Raw genomic sequence first — 21,929 nt, forward strand, 5'->3', positions numbered from 1 at the left:
AGTGAGCAAAGTAGTCTTTTCTTCTCTTTGAGGCAGGCTGTACTTGTGAGCAATGTGAGGCCTTTCAAGGGCAATAGCATTAAATGAAAAGTCACATATCACAGGTTAGAGATATCTGTTATCATATAATTCTGCATGTGAACCACATGCACTGATGTACTGTCTCACCTGAAAAATATGGCCATAAGCAATCTTGATCATCTCATGGAACATTGCAAATTAATCTTAGTGCTGGTTACCAAGTACAATTAATATTAGGCAAGCTGCAAAGATTCACCCTAGTTTCATAATTTGGAATCCCCTTCCAACATTTTGTGGCCTGTTCAAGATCCAGGAGCTGCTCACTTCACACCTTGGACTGGGAAATGTCCATGCCATTATAGCGCATGCGATGCTACCTTTCTTGGGTAGAGTGGTGGTTGGGGATGGCGGGGAGAAGTTCTCAGTATTGCCATCACATTTACAATCTCGGACTGTCTGTGTGCCAAATGGCCTGTGTTCTACACATCCGAATCATGTCAATAATGCACAAGGTCTGTACGGAGCCATCCTATTTTAGAAGACAAATTGATGGACAGATGTGGAACAAGAGACAGAGATTCTATTGTCAAAAGTTCCGTCTGCTGGCCTTGGAAAGGGCCTCAGTGTAGTGATACTGACCTGATGTCTACCAGCCAGTACTTGGGGATATGTGGGCTCTATCATTCAGGTCATCAAGACCAGCAAGCTAAATTTCTAATGACTGTGAAAATACAGAACAACACATTGAAGGGAGTATTCTTCCAAACTTCATATAGAAATTGATCAGAATATCTGCTCAATGTTTTACTTACATTGGGAAACTGGCAGAGGCCTGGGGGGTAATGCAATCCTGTGGATTAAAATAATTTAAATTGTCAACTAAATTAATTCTCAATTGCAGTTGTGGATGAATACCAATTGGTGTCAGCGCTAATCAATCCCATGAAACAATTTTTTAAAAAATCAATATTGAGCTTCATATACAGAATATTCTTTGGACCTGACTGTCCAGATTTCACAATTCGTCCAAAAACATTGTTGTTTACTTTAAATTGCACTGACTGTTTACATTGTACCCTTTGTTGGGTCAACACTTTTCAGTAATTGTAGGAGTAGGGTCGATACCACTGTTGCTCATTAACAGAACTCCGAATAAAACTTAGACCCCTATAGCTCAACTGACTCATAGCATTGTGCAAAATGAAGAGGATACTGCCCTATATTTTACTAATTACTGTTCCAGCACTATTATCTGCTGATTACATAATAACAGAATCAGAGCATCATCAGGTAATGTACTATTTATAGCACCAAATAGCTAAAATAACTTTTTTGAATTCATTGACTTGATGTTTAGATATTTTATTTTTGTTTTGAGCAGAGTGATGATACAAACTATTTGTCAAACGTTCTGAAACTGCCAGGGAGAACACTAAAGGTATACATAGCTAATTTGTACATGTAAACTTATTTTGTTTCATTTAATAACTGAAAAGAAATTATTTCAATTAAGATATGAAAGAATTAATTGTTGGTTATGCTTCATGTCTGAGTTTCTTTAATTCCAGTCATTGTCCCCATCAGTTGTGATTTGCAAGTTCCACACAAATCTAAAATTGATTTTGAACAATATGTATCCCTAATGCAAATCAGTGTACCAATCTAGGTAACCTTTGCAAATGAAATCCTGAGTGAAAATAAACCAAGAGCAATGAATCCTCATTGAACTCTCAGGTTTGATTTCAATCACTGTCTAGCATCGAATTTGCGTTAACATGTGCGTCTTCAATGCGTTGTGATTCTCTGTTTTGCTTCCTTCTGGATTGACAACAGTTATTATTGCAGCCACCAAATGCAGATAATCTTTGCACCAAAGGATTCATTATTATGGTATCGTTCCTGCAGACTTGGCAATATGTAATTTTTAAATCAATTATGATTGATAATACGGTATTACTATTATTTTGTATTCATATTTCTCAGTTGCAATTTAATTGTATTCCTTACGCTACAATATTTGTTTGGTTTTGGTATAACTAATTCCACCCTCGGGCGACTGTCTGTGTGGAGTTTACACATTCTCCCCGTATCTGCATGGGTTTCCTCCGGGTGCTCCAGTTTCCTCTCACTGACACAAAGTTGTGCAGGATAGGTGGATTGGCTGTGCTAAATATACTATAGTGTCTAGGGTAGGAAATGTATGGCAAGGATAAGGTGTGGATCTGGGTGGGATGCTCTTTGGAGGGTCGATGTGGACTCAATGGGACAAATGGCCTGCTTCCACACTGTAGGGATTCTATGATTCTATGAAATATATTTTATAATATCTTTTCATCCTTTTCTTGGTTGGCAACAGAAAAGAAGCACCAAGGAGCATGGCAAAAAGGTAGGTTTGATTTTTCTAATACTACTTATTTCAGTTACAATTTTTTGGGCACACATGGTACCTCAACTGTGTGACTTTCATACCAGGGTTGATAAAAAGCATGGACCAAGTTTCTGTACTTTTATTAATTTTAAGTAATTAGACTATAGCTTCAAGTAGCATATAACGTTACTAACTAAAACTGTAAACTTTCCCTTTACACATACATATATTCACAGAAACATATAGAGAAAATAGATTTTTATTAGAGGTAGAAAATCTAGGAAGTCAGTTCAGTGGTCTTTACTTCCCAGTTCTGATGTTGAGATGACCCTTTTCAGCTAGCCAGACCCTTGGTATTCAGCTGTCTTCCTCAGGAAGCTTCTATTGGTTTATATGAAGTGTGGAGCGACTAATTCACCTGGTAAATGTCCCTGATCTATCAATTCAAATGTTATAGCTAATAGCAAGAAAGGTAATTGGTTTTCTTCAAGGTTAGACTTTTTATTTACTGCAGAGTAGAGGCAGCTTCTGCTGGGAGAACAACTGCGCACCTTTCTGTGTCTTTCTCTCTCTCAGTGTCTGTATCTTAGTAACTTGTTTCCAGCTCCAACCCACTCAGTTAGCTGAGAACCAATCTTAACACGTGATTGTCTGCAGATTGCAGGATCTCACAGCCACAAATACAGCACCTAGAGTCCATAATTGCTATCAAATTTCTTGCTGTGAAATTATGCAGCGATTCTGGTATATCCCTGTCTTGAAAAGATTCTTTTACCTTCGCAATCTGCAATTTTTTTAAAGACACAAAAATAAGGTGGTGTGGTCCTTATAAACTGGTTGTTGTTTTAAATGTATTGGGTGACTTTTTTCAGTTCTATTAAATTATCTTCTTTCTCTTAATAATAGTTTGATTTTGATTTGATGTTTTTAGGGCTATGATTCTGTAAAATACATTTCAAATTATATTATTAGTACACTGTGAACATTATAGCAAAAATATTAGTTGTTGGTTGACATTCTTGCATCTACAAGAGATGATGGGGAATGAAACCTCAGAACTTTGGTGAAATTAGATAAGATTGCCTGCTGCACTCCTTTTGATGATTAAAAATGCTGTCATGCAGCATGGAAACAGACCGTTCAGTCCAACTCTTCTGTGCTGACTAGACATCCCAATATGACCTAGTCCCAATTGCCAGCATTTAGCCCATGTCCTTCTAGACCCTTTCTATTCATCCATCCAGATGCTTTGTAAATGTTCTAATTGTACACACATCCACCCCCTTCCTCTGGTAGCTTGTTCCACCCATGCACCACCCTCTGCATGAAATAGTTATCTCTCAGTCCCTTTTTAAATATTTCCCCTCTCACCTTAAACCCATGCCCCCCCAGTTTTGGACTCCCATGCCTGAGGGAAAAGACATTCTATGTCCCTCATGATTCATAGAGATTTACCTCTATAAGGTAACTCCTCAGCCTCCGACACTCCAGGATAAAAAATCCCAGGCTATTTCAGCCTCTGTCTATAACTCAACCTTTCAGTCCCAGCCACATCCTTATAAATCTTTTCTGCACCCTGTCAAGTTTAACAACATATCCTACAGAATTCTGAAAGATAGAAGCTTCTGAAACCACATGTCATCATGTTTGCAATCTCCTACCCACAACTGGGTGACACCATTTGCATCAATCATCAGCTAGAGTTTCCCACTTGTTGTGGTTGAAGTGGAGAACTTTCAAGCCTCTTTTGACTGCAACCTTGAAGTAGAGTTTTGGGCAAACTGCTGACCTCTTGGTATGGTCTTCCTCTTCACATAGAATATCCTTGGAGATGTGACAATTTTCCATCCTCTGTGTGTGTGTCCTTGCCAGCGATGTTTTGCTTGATTAATATTACATTATTGCATAAATTCCAGACAGGCAGTTTACTCTTATGACAGATGACAACAAGTGATTTTTCAGTATAAAGATCTTCACCTCACCTCATTGCAGAGCAATGGAGTCAGTGTGGTTTGTAATCAGTCAGTCAGTCATGTGTGGTGTTGTGGCTGCAACATCAGTAAGCGTAGAACCTAAACTATGTGCATATGTTATCTATCTTATAACACTGTAAGCAGTGTTGTTAATAAACATTAAAACATCTCTTTCAATTAGAGCTCAGACTTTCTGGTATATGTTAAATGGGCTATCATGCAGGGAAGCATGAAAACCATGCTGGCAGTGAAGTTTGACCCAAAAAAGCACATCAACTAATGTTAATGCATTGGCATATTTGTCCTAGAAAGAACTGTTTTATTGATATTTTATTTTATTACCAGGGAAGTAAGTTATTGACCCTTTATTCTTGGTAGCCATAAACCGTCTCTGCTTTGCTTCTATATAGTGATGTATTGAAGATACAGGTCTTTTGGTCCGATGAGTCAGTTTTTTTTTCATATCCAGCTTGTTAGTCTTATGGCACCAAAGTTTGGACAAACACTTTTATCACTAATATCCTAGTAGTACAGCTTACAGTGCTAATTTAAGACTAATTTTCCAATAATTTCAGTTTCTTTCATCAATCACTTCTTCCTGAAAAATTATCCTTTAATTTCCTTCAGCCTGCAAGGGATCTTGCAATCTATACTATGAAGATTGATTCCAAAGTTACTTCTCGATTTGCTCACAATGTTGTAATCAGCCGAGTGGTGAATCAAGCAAATAATTCAAGGGAAGCTTTCTTTGAAATGGATCTACCCAAAACAGCCTTCATTACCAACTTCAGCATGTGAGTATCAGCTACAGTATGAAGCAAATTAGCACCAAAGAGTTGTTTGTATCTTTGATTATTTTCTTGTGCAAATGTGGGAAGACTGTAGTTTGAAAATGTCTGTATTCAATGTTGGTTCCTTGTTGATGGTTTTAAAATGTATCCATTAAGGGGATAAACAGCACTAACACTAATCTAACATCTTGTTAAATTAAAGAAAACTCAAGCATAAGAAGGAGAAACAGAAAAGGGCAAAAATCCTATGTGGGTTCATTCTCTGTTTCCATGTAGCTTAGGGATCAATGGAACATTGCAAATATTGCACAATAAATCAAAAGTAGTCAATCTCTGTTGCACTGTGCAGTCTTGTTACAGATTACAATGTTACAAACTGATAAATGAGGGATACAGCTTTAAAGCTGAATATTATACAGCAGTATAACCAGTGGAACTCAAGATCATAACATCACTGTAACTCCTAACATCCAGTTCTTTTGCTGCAGTTTTAGTACACTATGTTCAAGATTGTTTGCCAGCTGAAATGAAAGAAATTTTTGTGTAATGGAAGAATACAAAACAAGGAATAAGAATAGGCCTACCATTCCATTGCTTCTCATTGATCATGTCCCATTTACACCATCACCAACCCTACTCTACTTAGGAGTTCATTTTCATCCAACCTTTCAAAAGAAAGAAGGCAGGTGGGGAGTTAAAACAGAGTACGTTAGTTATCTCCTTTGAACTTACCCCATTTTTGTCCCTTATGATCTTAACCTGCAAGGTTCTTCAAGCAAATGTGCCCGCCTAAAGCAGGCAAAGGCTTCATTAATGTATGCAAATTGGAACCAATTACTGACGTAGAAGGTAATGTTTCTGAAAGAGTTAATGTTAGAGACTGCTTTAACCTCCACCCAAACTGAATGTCATTAGGGAAAATGGTGAACTGTTAGAATCTTCTAAAGTGAGGACTAGGTCCTCAGGTCTCCTCATACTCATGGCAATTATTCTAACTTACAAGTGTATCTTGCACCTGACTTCCATCATGGAAGAAACTACTTCTTTATGAAGGCAATAACAACTTCCTGATAAGATACATTGTTAGTTTTCTCATACCACTATAGTTCAAGTAGGCCTTTAGTCCTAGTCAAGGAAAGAGGATTGTGGCAGCGTTCAAAGTAGTAGGAGGTAGCATCACAAGGCATACAGACATGGTATTCAGCAATGCAGATGGAATTCAGCTTAGCTGGATCATGCACCAGGTAACAACTGAATGGTGGGAATTCAATCAGGAGAAGTACTGGACATTTACTGCTTTAATGACTTTACAGCTTTAAGAACTGCTCATACAGACAGTCAGCAGCTGCAACAGCGGAACAGTCAAGCAGCCTGTAGGGAAACTCATGGAAAGATTAGAATCATAGAGTCACAGAGCTGTACAGCACGGAAACAGACCTTCAGTTCAACACATCCATGCCGATCAGATATCCTAAATTAATGTAGTCCCATTTGCCAGCATTTGGCCTATATCCCTCTAAACCCTTCCTATGCATGTACCCATCCAGATGCCTTTTTAAATGTTGTAATTGTACCAGCTGCCACCACTTCCTCCAACAGCTCATTCCATACACGCACCACCCTCTGCATGAAAATGTTGCCCCTTAGGTCCTTTATAACTCTTTTCCCTCTCACCTTAAACCTATGCCATCTAGATAGGACACCCCTACTCTAGGGAAAAGACTTTGGCAATTCAAACCTATCCATGTCCTTCATGATTTTATAAAATTCTGTAAGCTCACCCCTCAGCCTCCGACGCTCCAGGGAAAATAGCCCCAGCCTATTCAGCCTCTCCCTATAGCTTAAACCTTCTAATCCTTGCAACATCCTCGTAAATCTTTTCTGAACCATTTTAAGTCTCACAAAATTAGGGCAAATCAGTATTAAGTAAAGCCTTTTACTTCAGATGTGGTGAAACAAGCCTAGGAGCGAGTATGAGCTAAAAGTTAGTCACACCTGTTAGGAGCAGTACTGATTAGAAGTTCAGCAAGGAAGCAAACAGGCATAGACCCCCATGAGTATAGTTCAAAATCCCTGTTGGGCAAAGTGGAGGAAACTTTAAATTAATGGTGCTGGATTGGATGAGAGAGGTAGATGTTAAAAACGAATGCTTACCACTCAATGAGCATTAAGTTGAAACAAGCAGGCATCATGAGTCATGGCTACAAAAGAGAAATCAACCTTAGAAGGATTTGAAACTGCGGTTGTTGTGCTGGTGAATAACACAGAGCCAGAAATAAGGCGACAAATAGGCAATCTGACTGCCTAAACTGACTGATGAAGATGATAGTATGAAGACTTTTAAGGCTGTGATTACAATGGAAGATCTATAACTTAAACCAGAGTTCAGGTGGATTAAATTTATTAAGGCCAGAGGCACCAAGTTATGTTTGGGAAATTCATGGAAAAGCACAGGCATTGTTTATAGGGTTGTGAAATATAGGAGAAATTGTCTATTTTGCCCATGAAAGCAGGAAACATCAATCTTGTCTGCAGAAGAGGGAACCTCAAGTTTTGCTCATAGAAGGTGGGAACCATGCATTTTGACTACAGAAAGTGGGAAAGTCTATTTTAACTGCAAAAGCCTGGATAACTTCTCAATAGCAGTACAGAGACACACTATTGCTATATTACAGGGTTTAGAAGTCTTTTTAAGACAAGGAGAACAGCCCAGAAATGCTATATTGAAGAAGTAAGAATTTACTTGGAAAATGGCTAAAAGCAGTATTGAGAAACTACAGAATTAGCATGCAAAAACAAAAGGCTGACTTAGAATGTACTACCATTTGCCAGTATTATGTTGGAAAAAAGTCTGATCACAAGTACAATGAGTTGGCACAGAACACATACTTTGAGCACCAGCAGCATTTCATGATTATACATGACTTATTAGTGTAACATTAGTTATTCCAAGTGCCCTTTGGAAAGTTGTCCTGGACAGAATATATTGAGGTTATTTACGGATTTTCATGTCTACAACCAGGGGTCAGTGATTGTGACAGTGGCCACAGATCTGACGAGAGTTTGAAGAGCATTGTGAGATCTGAAACTGATAGGGATGGCAGGAATGTTTTTCATTGCCATCAATACTGAAGAAAGCTCATGTGACAGAAGCCAACAGAGTTTGCAAGAAAATGCAGAAAAAGAAAAGAATGAGCAGTGTGACCTGTGTGAGCTCCTTGATCAATCTTTCACAGAAATTGATAAGCCACTAGCACAGTCTAGGGAACAAATTGTATGAGCAGTTTTAAATTTGCAACAAATGATGAAATGACACAAGTTCAAGAAAATATTTCCATTCTTTGTTTTCCAAGAAAGAATTGCCAGTATTAGTGATAGATCAAAATCAGTAGGAATCCTTAAGGAGTATGATTGAGTAAGTGAACATGTGGCATTCATAATTACAGGGGGCAACTAAAGAGTTTCAACCTAATCTGCAAGTTGAGGTAATGTACAGAGAATTGTCAACAAATTGAGAATCAAGAGTTGCTTTCACAGATTGAAGATACAATGCACACAACTCCATGAGACCCAGCATTGAGGTGTGATGACCAATGTCCACAGATTCAGGACACAGTCAAGATAAAACTATGTGGCACAGAGATTCAGAATATCGCAAAAGAGAAAATATTTGTTTCAACAGAGCAGCCACCTTCCATGAATGGAATTGATGAGTTTAAATGATCCCCCCCCCCACCAGATAATGTTATGAGGCAAGTTCCACTGCAAACAAAATCCAATAAATTAATAATCTTCCATATAAGACAACGGACCAACCGCCTGGTTTAACATAAATGTCGAACTCAGTGAAGGACATTCAAGGTGTAAAAGGTCCTCCGTGTACAGAAGCTTTACAGACCATGCAGAATCAAGAACAGAATCAAAACCAACAATCCTCAAGTCAAAAAGCTACCAATCTTCCTAGTCCAAAAAGGACGTCTTCTAGAAGAATTGCAAAACGGCCAGACTTCCTGAATTTGGGAAGTACTGGGGCAAAATTGGGTAGTGGCAAATATAACCATATGCATGAATGTATAAATGTTAACTACAAGAAAAAAGCTGGAGTGAGATGTTACATAAGGTAATGATTCTGAAAGGTTCATATTGGAGTCTACATCAAGGGCCACCCATCTGTTGGTGTCACAAAGGTTTAGGTGCGGGAAGCCAAAAGAGCCGAGGATCTTGTACAGTGAAGACCTATACCCTGGGTCTCCTCATTGTTTGTTGTGATGGTTTCATTTTCCATACTTTTTGTGGTCTTCAGTTTGAAGGATTGCAGAACTACCTAGACTTTTTTTTAATGGATCAATGAAGAGTCACACTGGAACTTCTTTTGATAAGACGTTTCTTGGGAACCATCTGATTCCAGACAGTTTCTGGTCCTGTTTAACTAAACTCACTTCAGGCTAAATACCTGACTTTTTTATGGCTGTTCTGTTTGAATAGTGCTTTGCATACTTGGAGATGGTTTTGAATTTCAGTTTTGGAAACCAGCAAGAAGGAAGGAACATTCCTGAAGAAGGGTCTAGACCCAAAACGTCAGCTTTCCTGCTCCTCTGATGCTGCTTGGCCTGCTGTGTTCATCCAGCTCTACACCTTGTTATCTAAGAAGGAAGGAACTGTTTGGCTTGAGACATCTATTTCTAAGGCATCTTTGTGGTGAATCTAGTGTTAAATCTGATTGTCCTCTTAAAGAGTAACTGGAAGACTTATTGATACTGTGTTTCCTGAGCATGTTATGTCTGACACAGATATCTGCCTATGTTAGTGACACGAGTTTTCACATGCCAGAATGCTAGACTGACAGCCATCTGAACATACTGCACCTATCTTTCTTTTCTACAAGAACTGAAGTTATTGACCAAAGTGAATCTCTGCACAGAGAGATCATTTTGTTCTTCTGTTCCTGATGTAACTGGATGTGTGTTTGTATGTGTGTGTTTTGGGTTGTTTAGAGGTGTAAACATTAATACTTACATATTATGACTTATGTATGTTAAGCAATTCTGTGACTTGGTAAAATACTTTTACTTTAAAAAGAATTGTGTTTATTAATGAAAACTGGTTGATGACTGTTTATATTCTATGTCTAATATAGTTAAAGCATGTTATTGCCAAATTGGGTAGAACAATCAAATTTTAGATTTCCAAATTAATCTTCCACGACATATAGGAGAAAGTAAATTGCTAAATACTGATGAAATTCAAGCTTTGTTCAAAGCTACGGAGTTGATTTTCAAATGCACAACCCATGTGTTATTAATCAACTGGGCACAGTCCATGTTGGTTGGAGTTGAACTCTTTATTACACTGAACAGAAGCCAAACTTCCACTTGGAATTCCTGGAAATATATAAAATACTCCAATTCTCTGAAGTCAATGTGCTTGGAGCATTCCATTCAGAGTCAAAAAACTACTGGACTATTTACAAGAAATTTCAACAAATGGGTATAAATTGCAGATAATAAACAGCTTGAGATGAACTACAAATGGGTGGCTCATAAACCATCAAACGCCTTTTGCTACATTCTAATTCTTTTTGCATTTCTAATTAATTCCATTTATTTCAGAATTCAGAACCAGCACCTGATAATTTGTTGGAATCTGGAAAAGAACATCTGATTCTTTTCAGTTTAATCTGGAATATATTCTTCTTCCTATGTTTCCATTTTTTCTGTAGATTTGCAACCTATGTGGACTATTTCTGCTGTAAATTCCATGTTCCTGAGATTGTCTCTCTATGGTTCTGAGTTACGTCTGCTTTATACCTTCTATATCCCAACCTTATTTCGGTCCCTGCCTTCAGAATTCTCCATTCCAGTGTTTGACATTCTTTTCCTTGTCTCTTTCTTACAGAGAAAGAGTCATCCTTATCGCTGTTTCTAAGACAATCATTTACTCATTTTTCTGCATCCACATCCATCCAATGTCCACCACGTATTTTGAAAGTCAGCCTGCAATGTGTACAATTCTGTATTTAAATATGGTACAGACTTAGATGCATATTAAAAATGTGTGTATCTTCATTTTAAGAGATTTGGTTTAAATCTGTTCATTTTGCTTTTTGTAGAAAAGATAGAAAAGATAGAAAAGCGTTTCAAGATGTTTATGTTAAGATGAATTGAATATATTAATTAATAATTATGCAAAATAGCTCCCTCTGTCCTCTGTCCCTGGCTTTCCAGTCAAAACACGCATATATATTAATCAATATATGTCCTGACAATTAAAGATATCTCAAGCGTGATGTAATAATGACAAATCTTATGTCTTTTACAAGAAGACCTTTTTTTAACCAAGAAAGAACATTTGGAAGACTAGTGAAGGATATACAAAATAAAATTAATGAGTCAGGATCCTGTTATACCATCTGTGTGCTTTCTCTCTCTGTAGGACTCTAGATGGAGTGACTTATGTGGGAGCTGTAAAAGAGAAAGAAGTTGCTCAGCGACAGTACCAACAAGCAGTTTCACGGGGACAGACTGCAGGACTTGTAAAGTGAGAGTAATTTTATATCACTTCAATGAAAATTTCAATTCTTCAATAGTTTATTTCCTTTACTATCTGATAAGTGAAAGGCAATAATAACAGCAAAGAAATGAGCCTAAATGCATGAAACTCCAGTAATCAATGCTCCTGAACCCATACACAAAAGATAAGCCATTGTCCATTTGTCATCACCTCTTGTTAAGCCAGTTTTCAACCCACCTGGCTAAAGCTATCTTATGCTAGCTCATCTTTTTCAAAATTTGCCAGTGTGATACAGTGATTCTACTGATCTGAGCACCCAAAAGGAAAACTAGGGGAGATGGGGTTACTCTGTGACAGCTTCAGTTCCTGCTCACTCCCTGCATCTGGGAATTCCTTGCTAGTAATGGAACATCACAGAAGAACTAACTTATATTATGTACACTGAATAGTTCCTATCCAATCTAAACATGTAATTTGAGCAAACCTAATTGGCAAAGTGAGCTGTGAACCATACTGCATTCTATATTAGCCCATTTCTGATAAAGGGGAAAACATATATAGTAAGCACTCATTCAGTCACACAGTCAGTGAGTTAGTGACAGCACATCCTGCTCTCTAATGCATAACTTTCTGGCATGCAAGAAACAAGGGGATCATAGAAAAACTTCATGAGATGAGAAAAATAATTTCTGAAGTAGGGTCCCGACCTGAAACATCAACTTTTCTGCTCCTCTGATGCTGCCTGGCCTGCTGTGTTCCTCCATCTCCACACTGTGTTATCTCTGACTCCAGCATCTGCAGTTCGTGCTATCCCTGAAAAAAATAATTTGTCCATTTTGTTGGTAGCACAGAAATGCACAAAACAAATAATTAATTAATGCTGTAGTTCAAGTTCAAATCCTCCATTGAGATACTTCAAGTGACTAACTGGTACCTCATGATGTAATTCTTATGATGGATCCAATTAGCATAATTGAGCTCAGATAATGTACAGATCAAAGGAGTAACCATGTAGTTCTGATCTACTTGAGAATTCATATATCATTACCATAAATTGAGATTAAAGTAATGCTTGAAATGATTTTCTTCTTTACATCTGAGTTAATTCTATCAATTAACATTTTGTATTGATTATCTGATTATTTCATTGCTATTAGTTGAGCCTGTTTGTATGCAAATTGGCTGTCATATTCCATTTAGTAAAACAGTGACCACAATCAAAAGTAATTTAGTCACTGAGACACACTTTAAAACATCCTGAAGTTGTTGAAGGCATTATTTAACAAACAACCATTCTTTATGCAATGCTTGTCATTCTCATTTAGACCTCACATTGGGACAGCAAGTTAATGAGAACTTGCTCCTTACAATATTCCACCATCTTACATGTACAAGACTTTAACTGCAGCTTTTTGTTTTCTGATATATGAAGAGCATCTGGCAGAAAAATGGAGAAGTTTAAAGTGTCAGTAAATATTGGACCAACCAAAAAAGTCACATTTGAACTAACATATGAAGAATTATTAAAACGTAACCTGGGGAAATATGAGATGAACATCAGAGTAAAACCCCAGCAGCTTGTCAAACAGTTCCAGGTACATTTCAACTACTGCTTTCTAATTACTAACATATTTTAGATGCAGCTATCCTGATTTTCCAATTTGAAAACTAAACATTCTTTCATTTTGATGTGCTGTTTCCAGATTGATGTACATATCTTCGAACCACAAGGCATTTCCTTTCTGAATGTTGATGCAAAGTTCCTAAAAAAGAATCTGACTTCAATTGTGAAAAAGACACTTACTGCAACAAGAGTAAGTGGTTTTGGATTTTTTTTTGTTTAAAATAAGCTTTAACAAAATAATAACTGTAAAAATTAACATTGAGTCACTGCTTCATTCAGGGCCATATTTCTTTCAAACCGACTCTTGAGCAACAGCGCAGATGTCCTGATTGTCATGAGACTATTCTGGATGGAGACTTCATCGTAGTGTATGATGTCGATAGGGACCTGTCTGCTGGTAGTGTTCAGGTAATTGAACATTATATTTAAAGCGGAAGTTTCATAGGATTCTTTATTCTGTTTATTTTATTTTATATTTTGTACTTTTTAGATAGTAAATGGATATTTTGTACATCATTTTGCACCTGCTAATTTATCGAGGATCCCTAAAAACGTTATTTTCGTGATAGACCACAGTGGATCTATGAGGGGAACAAAAATGCGTCAGGTAAGAAAAGTTTTTGGTGCAGGAGGGAAAATGAAAATCTCTTTGTTTCTCGGTCTCTTTCCTGCCCTGATGTTTGTGTGTCAAAGAGTCAACAACCATTCCACACAGTCACCAACATGAAAAAGAAGAAAAACAGCTTTCATTTTGATAACAATGTTCACAATCTCAGGTTTGTTAAAAAGTACTTTGCAACCATTGAAGTTTTGAAGTATTGTTGTTGTTTAAACATTGATTTTGGAGGTCCTTGATCACAGTTACTAATATAGACAGTTAACCATTTGTAAAGAATTTTCAGATAGTTTATTGAGTGTGATAAGATGCAACAAGTTCAGGTATGATGCATTACTTAATTAAACAAAAAGCAGGAAATTATTGACCCACGACAGATGAGAATGCTTGTCTAATCCTGAAGCCATTCTGTAGAAGAAAGAAGAGAAGCTGCAGAGCCCAAAGGTTTTGGAATGGTGGAGTGTTTGTCCCTGATGTTTTGTAGTCTATGGTCGGTGGTAACAGTCCTTGTTCTTCCTTCTGACCAATTTAAGGAAACCCCTGGATGTCAATAAACCCTATTTTGGGGGCTGGCAATCTATGCTGTATCAATCACAATCTGAACTCTCTTGACCAATGACCACTGGGCAGTTATACATGACCTCAGCATGACTATTGCCCCTTTGCCCACCTCAATTTAAAGTTCAGTTGTCATTCCTTCTCAGACAAAAACATCTTATTCCCCCAAACACCAAATTGACAATAAGAAAGCATAGACCTAATAAATATTTGATGTCAGTTCAATGGAACATCATGACCTTGGTGATTTTTATGACCTTTGTTTTCATAAGTTAGAGATTTGTTTTATGTCTGTAGAAGGCTTGTTAGTACTGTTAAATGAGGTATCATGCTGCAAAGGAAATACTAAATATGGAACACGAAAGGAATTCAGTTTTAAAGGGGGCCTCAATTTCCAACAGCATTAATACCCAAACAGTAAGATGGCAATAACCAGGTAATCTCCTTCTTTTCTTTGAAGGAGTGCCATGGGATGTTTTGCATCTGCCTGAGAGAGACAGATGGGACTTTGCTTTAACATTCCATCTGGAAGATGGTACTCTCTCAGTACAGCACCGAAGTATCAAAGTAGAATTTTGTGCTTCACTCTCCCCTGATGGAGAGGCAAATGTGTTAACACTGAGCCAGATGGCAACAAATGATGTTAACTTGATCAATAGGAAACACATGGTCATGGTCCAGAGAAAGGTATCCCTCTGATTTTTTCCTCCTTTTGTCGTGCTGCACCTTCATCCAGTGCCTCAACACAGTAGCTGATGGACATGGGTTGAGTTTGTAAGATTGCCTCATGGTGGTTCATGGTACCTCTTCAGCAGTGAGGAAATATTATCTTGTGAAGCATATCATCAAGTGATCAATTAATGCCAGAAACGCTGATTATTTTGGTCCGGTATTTGAGGTTTCACTGAATCAAAGTGCATAGTTGCATCCTCATTTTGGATAAACAAAGAATATTCACTTTAACTGAGCAAAGGCCACAATAAAAATGCAAGCAGACTATTAGATTTATTCCACACTAGAATATGTTGTCAGTCTACATTCTTAATATTGTTAATGTTGCAATATTTGATTTATAAATTTATTTCACTTCAAATTATTTCATCAGAATTCTTTGTCAGTTCAGCTGTGATTTGTGGCTGCCATCTTCATGGGATAGCAACATGGCATGAAAAATGGCATCAAAGTCTGTTACGTACAACAGTTGATGTTACTGATGAAGTTGATGCCCTAAAGTTAAGTTTTTAAATTTATGTTTTGTCCCCTCCAGACAAATGAAGCTCTTGTAAAAATTTTAGATGATATGGACTCAAAGGATCATTTTGCAATTATTATCTTTGATCATTCATTTACAACATGGAAGAATTCGATTTTTCAAGCAACTCCAAACCACGTGACTGAAGCTAAAAGATTTGTGAACAATATTTCAGCCAGAGGAGGTAAAGAATATTGTTTACCCCAATACGAGCTGAGGCTTTGTTGTACTAAACTCTTCAAAACTCATTAACAGAGGACATAAAAACAGGGAGTACTAATTTTTCAAAGTGAATCCCTAACTTTTCTCTTCAAGGTCAGAAATCACATGACACCAGATTGTAGTTCAACATGTTTACTTGAAAACACAAGATTTCGGAGCCTTACTCCTTCTTCAGGTGTTAGTGAGAGAGAATTTGACTCTTAATTAATTCTATTTTAAAATGTCAATGTATCACAATGGATTGAAACAAAAATAAATTTTAATCCTACATTTTACATCCTAAGGATGTACAAGGCACTTTTCAGCCAATTATTTTTGTAGAGTTTGTAGTCATTAGTGTTATGCCAGTAAACGCGGAATGCAAGTTGCACACAGCAAGATCCTACAATCAGCAATGAGATTAACAGTCAGTCACCAGTTTCTGGTTTTATTGCTTGAAGGACAAATGTTGAGCACTATTCCTCTTCAAAAGAGGTCATGGAATCTGTTACATGCAGCAAAACAGGGAGATTGTGCTTCAGTTTAGTTTCCATGTGAAAGGTGACACTTCTGCCAATGAAAAAATACTGCACTGAAATATCACCCAAACCTATGCATTCAAGTTCTTGTGTAGGACTTGAACATTCTAACTGAGCTAAGGTTACTATTATTAAGCCAGGCTGACAATATATTGGGATAACAAGGTGTAGAGCTGGATGAACACAGCAGGCCAAGCAGCATCAAAGGAGCAGAAAAGCTGACGTTTCGGGTCTGCTGTGTTCATCCAGCTCTAAACCTTGTTATCTAAGATTTTCCAGCATCGACAGTTCCTACTATCTCTGACAATATATTGGAATGTCTTGTCCATGCTTTTTAAAAAGAAACACCATTACTTCAAAACATGTTAATGCTGCATTTATATTAAAGACATAATAAGGGAACCAAGTATCCAGTATTGTGCATAGCTTTCACTTATTCATTCTGCAGTGGAAGTTTGCAGTAGCTCCAAGTGGTGTATCTTGGAATGTTTTCTACCCCAGGATCTGCCTTTTCCAATCCATCAAAACCTCCAGTGCAGCACCAAAGAATTTGATTGCTTGTTCTAGAACTTGGGCTGCCTCTAGCAGAATGGTTTTTTAGCCAAATCATTCTGTGCTGATGAACAATAGCAGCGCGATACAACCAGATTGAGTGATAGTAGGAACTGCCGATGCTGGAGTCTGAGATAACAAGGTTTGGAGCTGGATGAACACAGCAGGCCAGGCAGCATCAGAGGAGCAAGAAAGCTGACGTTTCGGGTCTGGACCCAGATTGAGTGTCATCTATAGCTTTGAATGTGGATACATTTATGATCCACTAAAAAGCAGTCTTTAATTATTAAACATTGGCAGTCAACAGATGGTTTAGCATCTAATACTTAACAGCCAAACTGTTTTAGTGGCACCACACAATCAGGTAACTTTCTATCCAGACTGTATAATTTTAAAAGTTAAGGTAATATTGCTTTTTGTTGCAGGAACAAACATAAATGATCCTATGCTGGAAGCAGTAAAACGTCTAGATAAGGCCTATCAAGACAAGTTTCTGCCTGAAAGAAGTGTCCCTATGATTATTTTGTTAACTGATGGTGATCCAAATGAAGGTTAGTGAAAATAATTGCCTTCTATTTCTGTCTTGTGGGAGTCTGGCCAATAGATCTAAAGCCGGAAACTGAAGAGGGGCAAGGAAGACCTGAGACTGACAAACATAGAATGCTTACAGTATGGAAGCAGGCCTTTCAGTCCATCGAGTTCACATTGACCCTCCAAACAGCATCCTATCCAGACCCACCCCTACCCTATACCCCCGTTATGTCTAAACCACCTAGCCTGCACATCCCTGGACACTATGGACAATTTAGCATGACCAATCCACCTAATTTGCACATCTTTGGACTGTGATGGAGAGCAGAGCACCTGGAGGGAATCCATGCAGACTCAGAGATAATATGCAAACTTCACAAAGACAGTTGCCCAAGGATGGAATCAAACTCAGGTCCCTCGCACCATGAGGCAGCAATACTAACACTGAGCCATCATGTCTTGTGTTTTGATGCTTGCTCTGCAGCTGATATATAGTGCTTTGATAGCACTGCAATTTTTTTAAAGTTTAGTTACTTTGGTAATGGAGAAAATGCAATCATCAATTTCATCAAAGGCAGATTCCATAAGCCGTGTGACCATAGATTATGGCCATTTAATCTGTTTTTTTAATATCAGGCCATTGGTAAAAACTATTTTTCTTCAAACACCATGGAATCTTTTATATCTACTTGAGAGTGTTTGATTTCTTCATGAAAATGGCACCTCCAGTAGTGCAGTATTCTCTCAATACTTTACCAAGAGTCTAAATGACATGCTGAGTGAAAACATGAACCACACAACCTTCTGACTCAGAAGTGAGAGAGCTGCTATTGAGACACAATGTGCTTCTTCCATTTCTCCAAAGGCAGATCAAATGAATACAGGGTGATATGATTTGAATCACAAGCTGCTTTATACCATGAGAGATATAACATTTAGAATAATAATTGACGAGAGTGGCTTGATGGTATTTCTCCTGTACACATTTGTGTATTATAAAAGAGTTTAACTGTTTATGAGAAGCAAAGTTATTGCTAAAGTATTTGTTGCATTCAATATGAGGTAAAGTTAAAGTTGCTATACTCTTACCAAACTTTAGGGCTGCTCTCACATTAGAGAGAGATGGGATTTAACCTGAGGTTCACCACGCCGCAGGTGAGGGGAGAGTCATAGAGTCACAGGGTCATAAAATCATACAGGACAGAAACAGACCCTCCTAACCAACCAGTCCATGCTAAACATAATCCCAAACTTAACTAGTCCCACTTGCCTTATCCTGTCCCATATCCCTCCAAATCTTTCCTATTCATAGATACATCCAGGTTGAGAAGATGAATCCTTCTTGGTAATCTCAGCAAGTCTGGGAACTGAATACCAAGTCGCTGTTGGCAGTTATTCTATTAATGGGACTTAAACTATTAACACAGCTTCAAATCACCATTCCTAATAGAACTCCTTGACAAGTCTGTAAAAATTAATTGTGTTCGTTAAATGATTGATTCCAAAGTAAATGATATGTTTACTTTTATTACAGGAGAATCAAACCCAATGAAGATCCAGCAGAACATTAAAAAAGCTGTCAATGGCAAATACAATGTGTACTGCCTTGGGTTTGGTTATGATGTTAAATACAGTTTTCTAGAGAAAATGGCACTTGAAAATAACGGTATAGCACGGAGAATTTATGAGGATTCAGATGCTCCCTTACAGCTCCAGGTAAAATGATTATTAGATATTTATAGATATTGGCTCATGTACTATGGCCCAGAGTTTTCTCAAGAGTTGCTGCCATTATTTCACTGACAGTGTAGCCAAAATCCCGTTTGCACATAGTGAACTGGATTACATCTACATTTCAAGTAAATTTAAATCAATGGTGTTGGAGCATCTCTGTGAGTAAGTGCATGCATTGTACTGACCTCTGCTTTTTATGTACTTGGTGATATTAAATGGCATGATAGCAGACAAGTTATACCTTGCAAGTATGCTGCTGACTTGCAGTTAAATAATCATAAATGCTACATTTTTAATCCAGTCTCAGTTTCACTCGAGGTATTGCATATAAACCTAATGACCAATAAGGAATTTCTACCTGAATGGAGAACTACCCCATGATGAAATTTATTTAGTGTTAAAATGAAGCAGCAGTTAAATGCTGAATTTGCAAAGAAGTTCACAACAATTTCATAGCACAGCCAAAGTGGTGAACCAATGACTCATGAAAATGGTTGCCACAAAAATGCAGCATTATAGGTTTGACAGCTGAAAGAAGAATCTCAAAAATATTGACTGAAGTAAGTGTGTCTGTCACAATTGCTGATTCATGTCTATTGTGTGATGGATCCTCACTGTGGTCACCTTGGTCAAAAGACACCAGACAGATTTTCTGCCACCATCCTCCTCTTAGATTGGGAAATAAAGGGCTTGACTGGTCTAGCGTGGTAGAGAAAATTCACATGGTAGTTGAACAAGAACTGGCTCTTTTAAACATATGCAGTTTATTGCATGGCAGAAGTCAGGTACAAGTTACATTGGTGTGATAGACAACAATTACTGAGACCATGAGAGAGACTTATAAAGAAGGTCCATCTCCTTCGAGAGTCAGACCTGTTCTCCACCCAAGACCAAGTAACATTGGAATATTGAGCAATGCTTAATGCGTACCTTAGCATTGATATCTTTTCAGAGATTATAGCATAGTATTAATTTTTATACATCCATATGCATAATTATATTTACCAAGATATCTCACTTCGCAAATTTAGGCAATCTGGTGGTTTTGCCATTCCACCAGAATGTGTTCACTTTGAACGTGGAATATTGGTAGGTCTTTGGTTTGAAGAATGTTGAACTTGATTCTGTTATTGATAGCGTGAGTTCTGTACAATCCTTTAAACTAGAGGACTGTTTATCTTTTGGATGTCCTTTGTCTTTCCTGCTAAAAAAGTAATTGCTCAATTACCTCATCTGGTGGATCTTTATGCTCATGACTTTCCTTCACAGAGGACAATTTTCCTGCTGAACCAGACATTGCTCCATTGCATCATCTGGAAGACATTTAATCTCATGAATTTCCTTCATTGACGTTGGCAGCCCTTCAGTAACAGGCACTTCCTTTTTGCTGTATCCTAAGCTTTTAAAATAGTTGCCTTTCTCTTTCTGACATGTCCTGGATCTCTGAGCTGGCCAATTTCTTCTTTACCATGTACTGAATCCATGGAGGTTTATCATTCCATCTCAGTAGGGTCTTCCATGGAATTATATGCAAACTATCTTCAATCTGTACGAGCATTGTTTTACTCATAAACTGCTGACAAATTTGTGCTAAAGTATTTAGACTGTGTACTTCAACTTGTTGCTCAGTTTGGATCCTTGCAATCACCCTCATGGTTCCTTTTCTTGTGAAACCAACATGTTCACTTTCCCAATGGTACTACTGGAGGATTGTTTCTGATGTGGCATGATCTCTACCACTGATATTGATAATTCTTCCTCGAAAGATGAAGAAATTAAATGTTCAGCATCAACTTGCACCTTCTCAGCATCCAACATCAGATTCAAGACTGCCATAACGATTTGTTCCCCAGGCAATGTTGCCATCTGAACAACTACAGTTAAAGACTCACTAATGAGTTCAATTGGGGAATACTGCTCATGAGCTTTCTCATAATTTTGTGTCCTTGCAAATTTTGCAGACTCTAGCTGTCTGAACTTTCTTCAATGATGATAGGAGTGTGAAACATTTCTGCCAACCCTGTATAGTTACACATTTCCATCCTGTTGACAATATGAAACTATTGCCTTGTGCCAACATAGCTATTCTCAATGGATTCTGTATTGCTCGGCTCCACAATGAGCCTAAGAAGCTCTATGAAAGCCCTATGAGTGCTGGTGAAGGATCCAGATCCGAAATGTTCACTTTTCTGCTCCTTTGATGCTGTGCTCCTCCAGCTCCACATTTTATTGACTCTGACTTCCAGCATCTGCAGTCCTTACTATTTCCTAGTCTATGAAATTTTATACTGGTTGTCCCCTGACTGTCCATTATGTGACATTTCCTTCATTGGTGGTTTCATGCCTGACTGTTCCTTGAAAAATTGTAACATGACTGGCTGCTTCATGGCAGTTGTCTATTGTCTGTAACGAGTTAAATTCCTTTCAGCATTTGTAAAACCAAAGGCCAACACAAGCATTCAAGAATATCTCTTTCCCAAAGTCAATTCATCTTCGGACTAATAAATCTCTCAAAGATTCAAAAGTAATTCCAATAAGAATTCAAGATAACAAGGTGTAGAGCTGGATGAACACAGCAGGCCAAGCAGCATCATAGGAGCGGGAAGGCTGATGTTTCGGGCCGAGACCCTTCTTCAGAAATGGGGGAGGGGAAAGGGGT

At 37.8% G+C, this 21,929-nt stretch overlaps 1 protein-coding gene across 1 annotated transcript in view; it reads left to right on the forward strand.

Annotated features, from left to right (window-relative positions):
* The first annotated feature begins 1,221 nt into the window (after positions 1–1,221).
* Positions 1,222–21,929, forward strand: part of LOC109934844 (inter-alpha-trypsin inhibitor heavy chain H3-like) — a 96,055-nt gene continuing 75,347 nt past the window's right edge. The window contains exons 1-12 of the mRNA XM_048606762.1: positions 1,222–1,311; positions 1,403–1,459; positions 2,378–2,407; positions 4,990–5,156; positions 11,586–11,690; positions 13,096–13,258; positions 13,367–13,477; positions 13,567–13,695; positions 13,778–13,894; positions 15,729–15,897; positions 17,431–17,556; positions 19,071–19,252. Coding sequence (XP_048462719.1) covers positions 1,222–1,311; positions 1,403–1,459; positions 2,378–2,407; positions 4,990–5,156; positions 11,586–11,690; positions 13,096–13,258; positions 13,367–13,477; positions 13,567–13,695; positions 13,778–13,894; positions 15,729–15,897; positions 17,431–17,556; positions 19,071–19,252 — 1,446 coding nt within the window. The remainder of the gene's footprint in view (positions 1,312–1,402; positions 1,460–2,377; positions 2,408–4,989; positions 5,157–11,585; positions 11,691–13,095; positions 13,259–13,366; positions 13,478–13,566; positions 13,696–13,777; positions 13,895–15,728; positions 15,898–17,430; positions 17,557–19,070; positions 19,253–21,929) is intronic.

This window comes from Rhincodon typus, chromosome 16, assembly GCF_021869965.1.
Source record: "Rhincodon typus isolate 14 chromosome 16, sRhiTyp1.1, whole genome shotgun sequence".
NCBI classification, from domain to species: Eukaryota; Metazoa; Chordata; class Chondrichthyes; order Orectolobiformes; family Rhincodontidae; genus Rhincodon; species Rhincodon typus.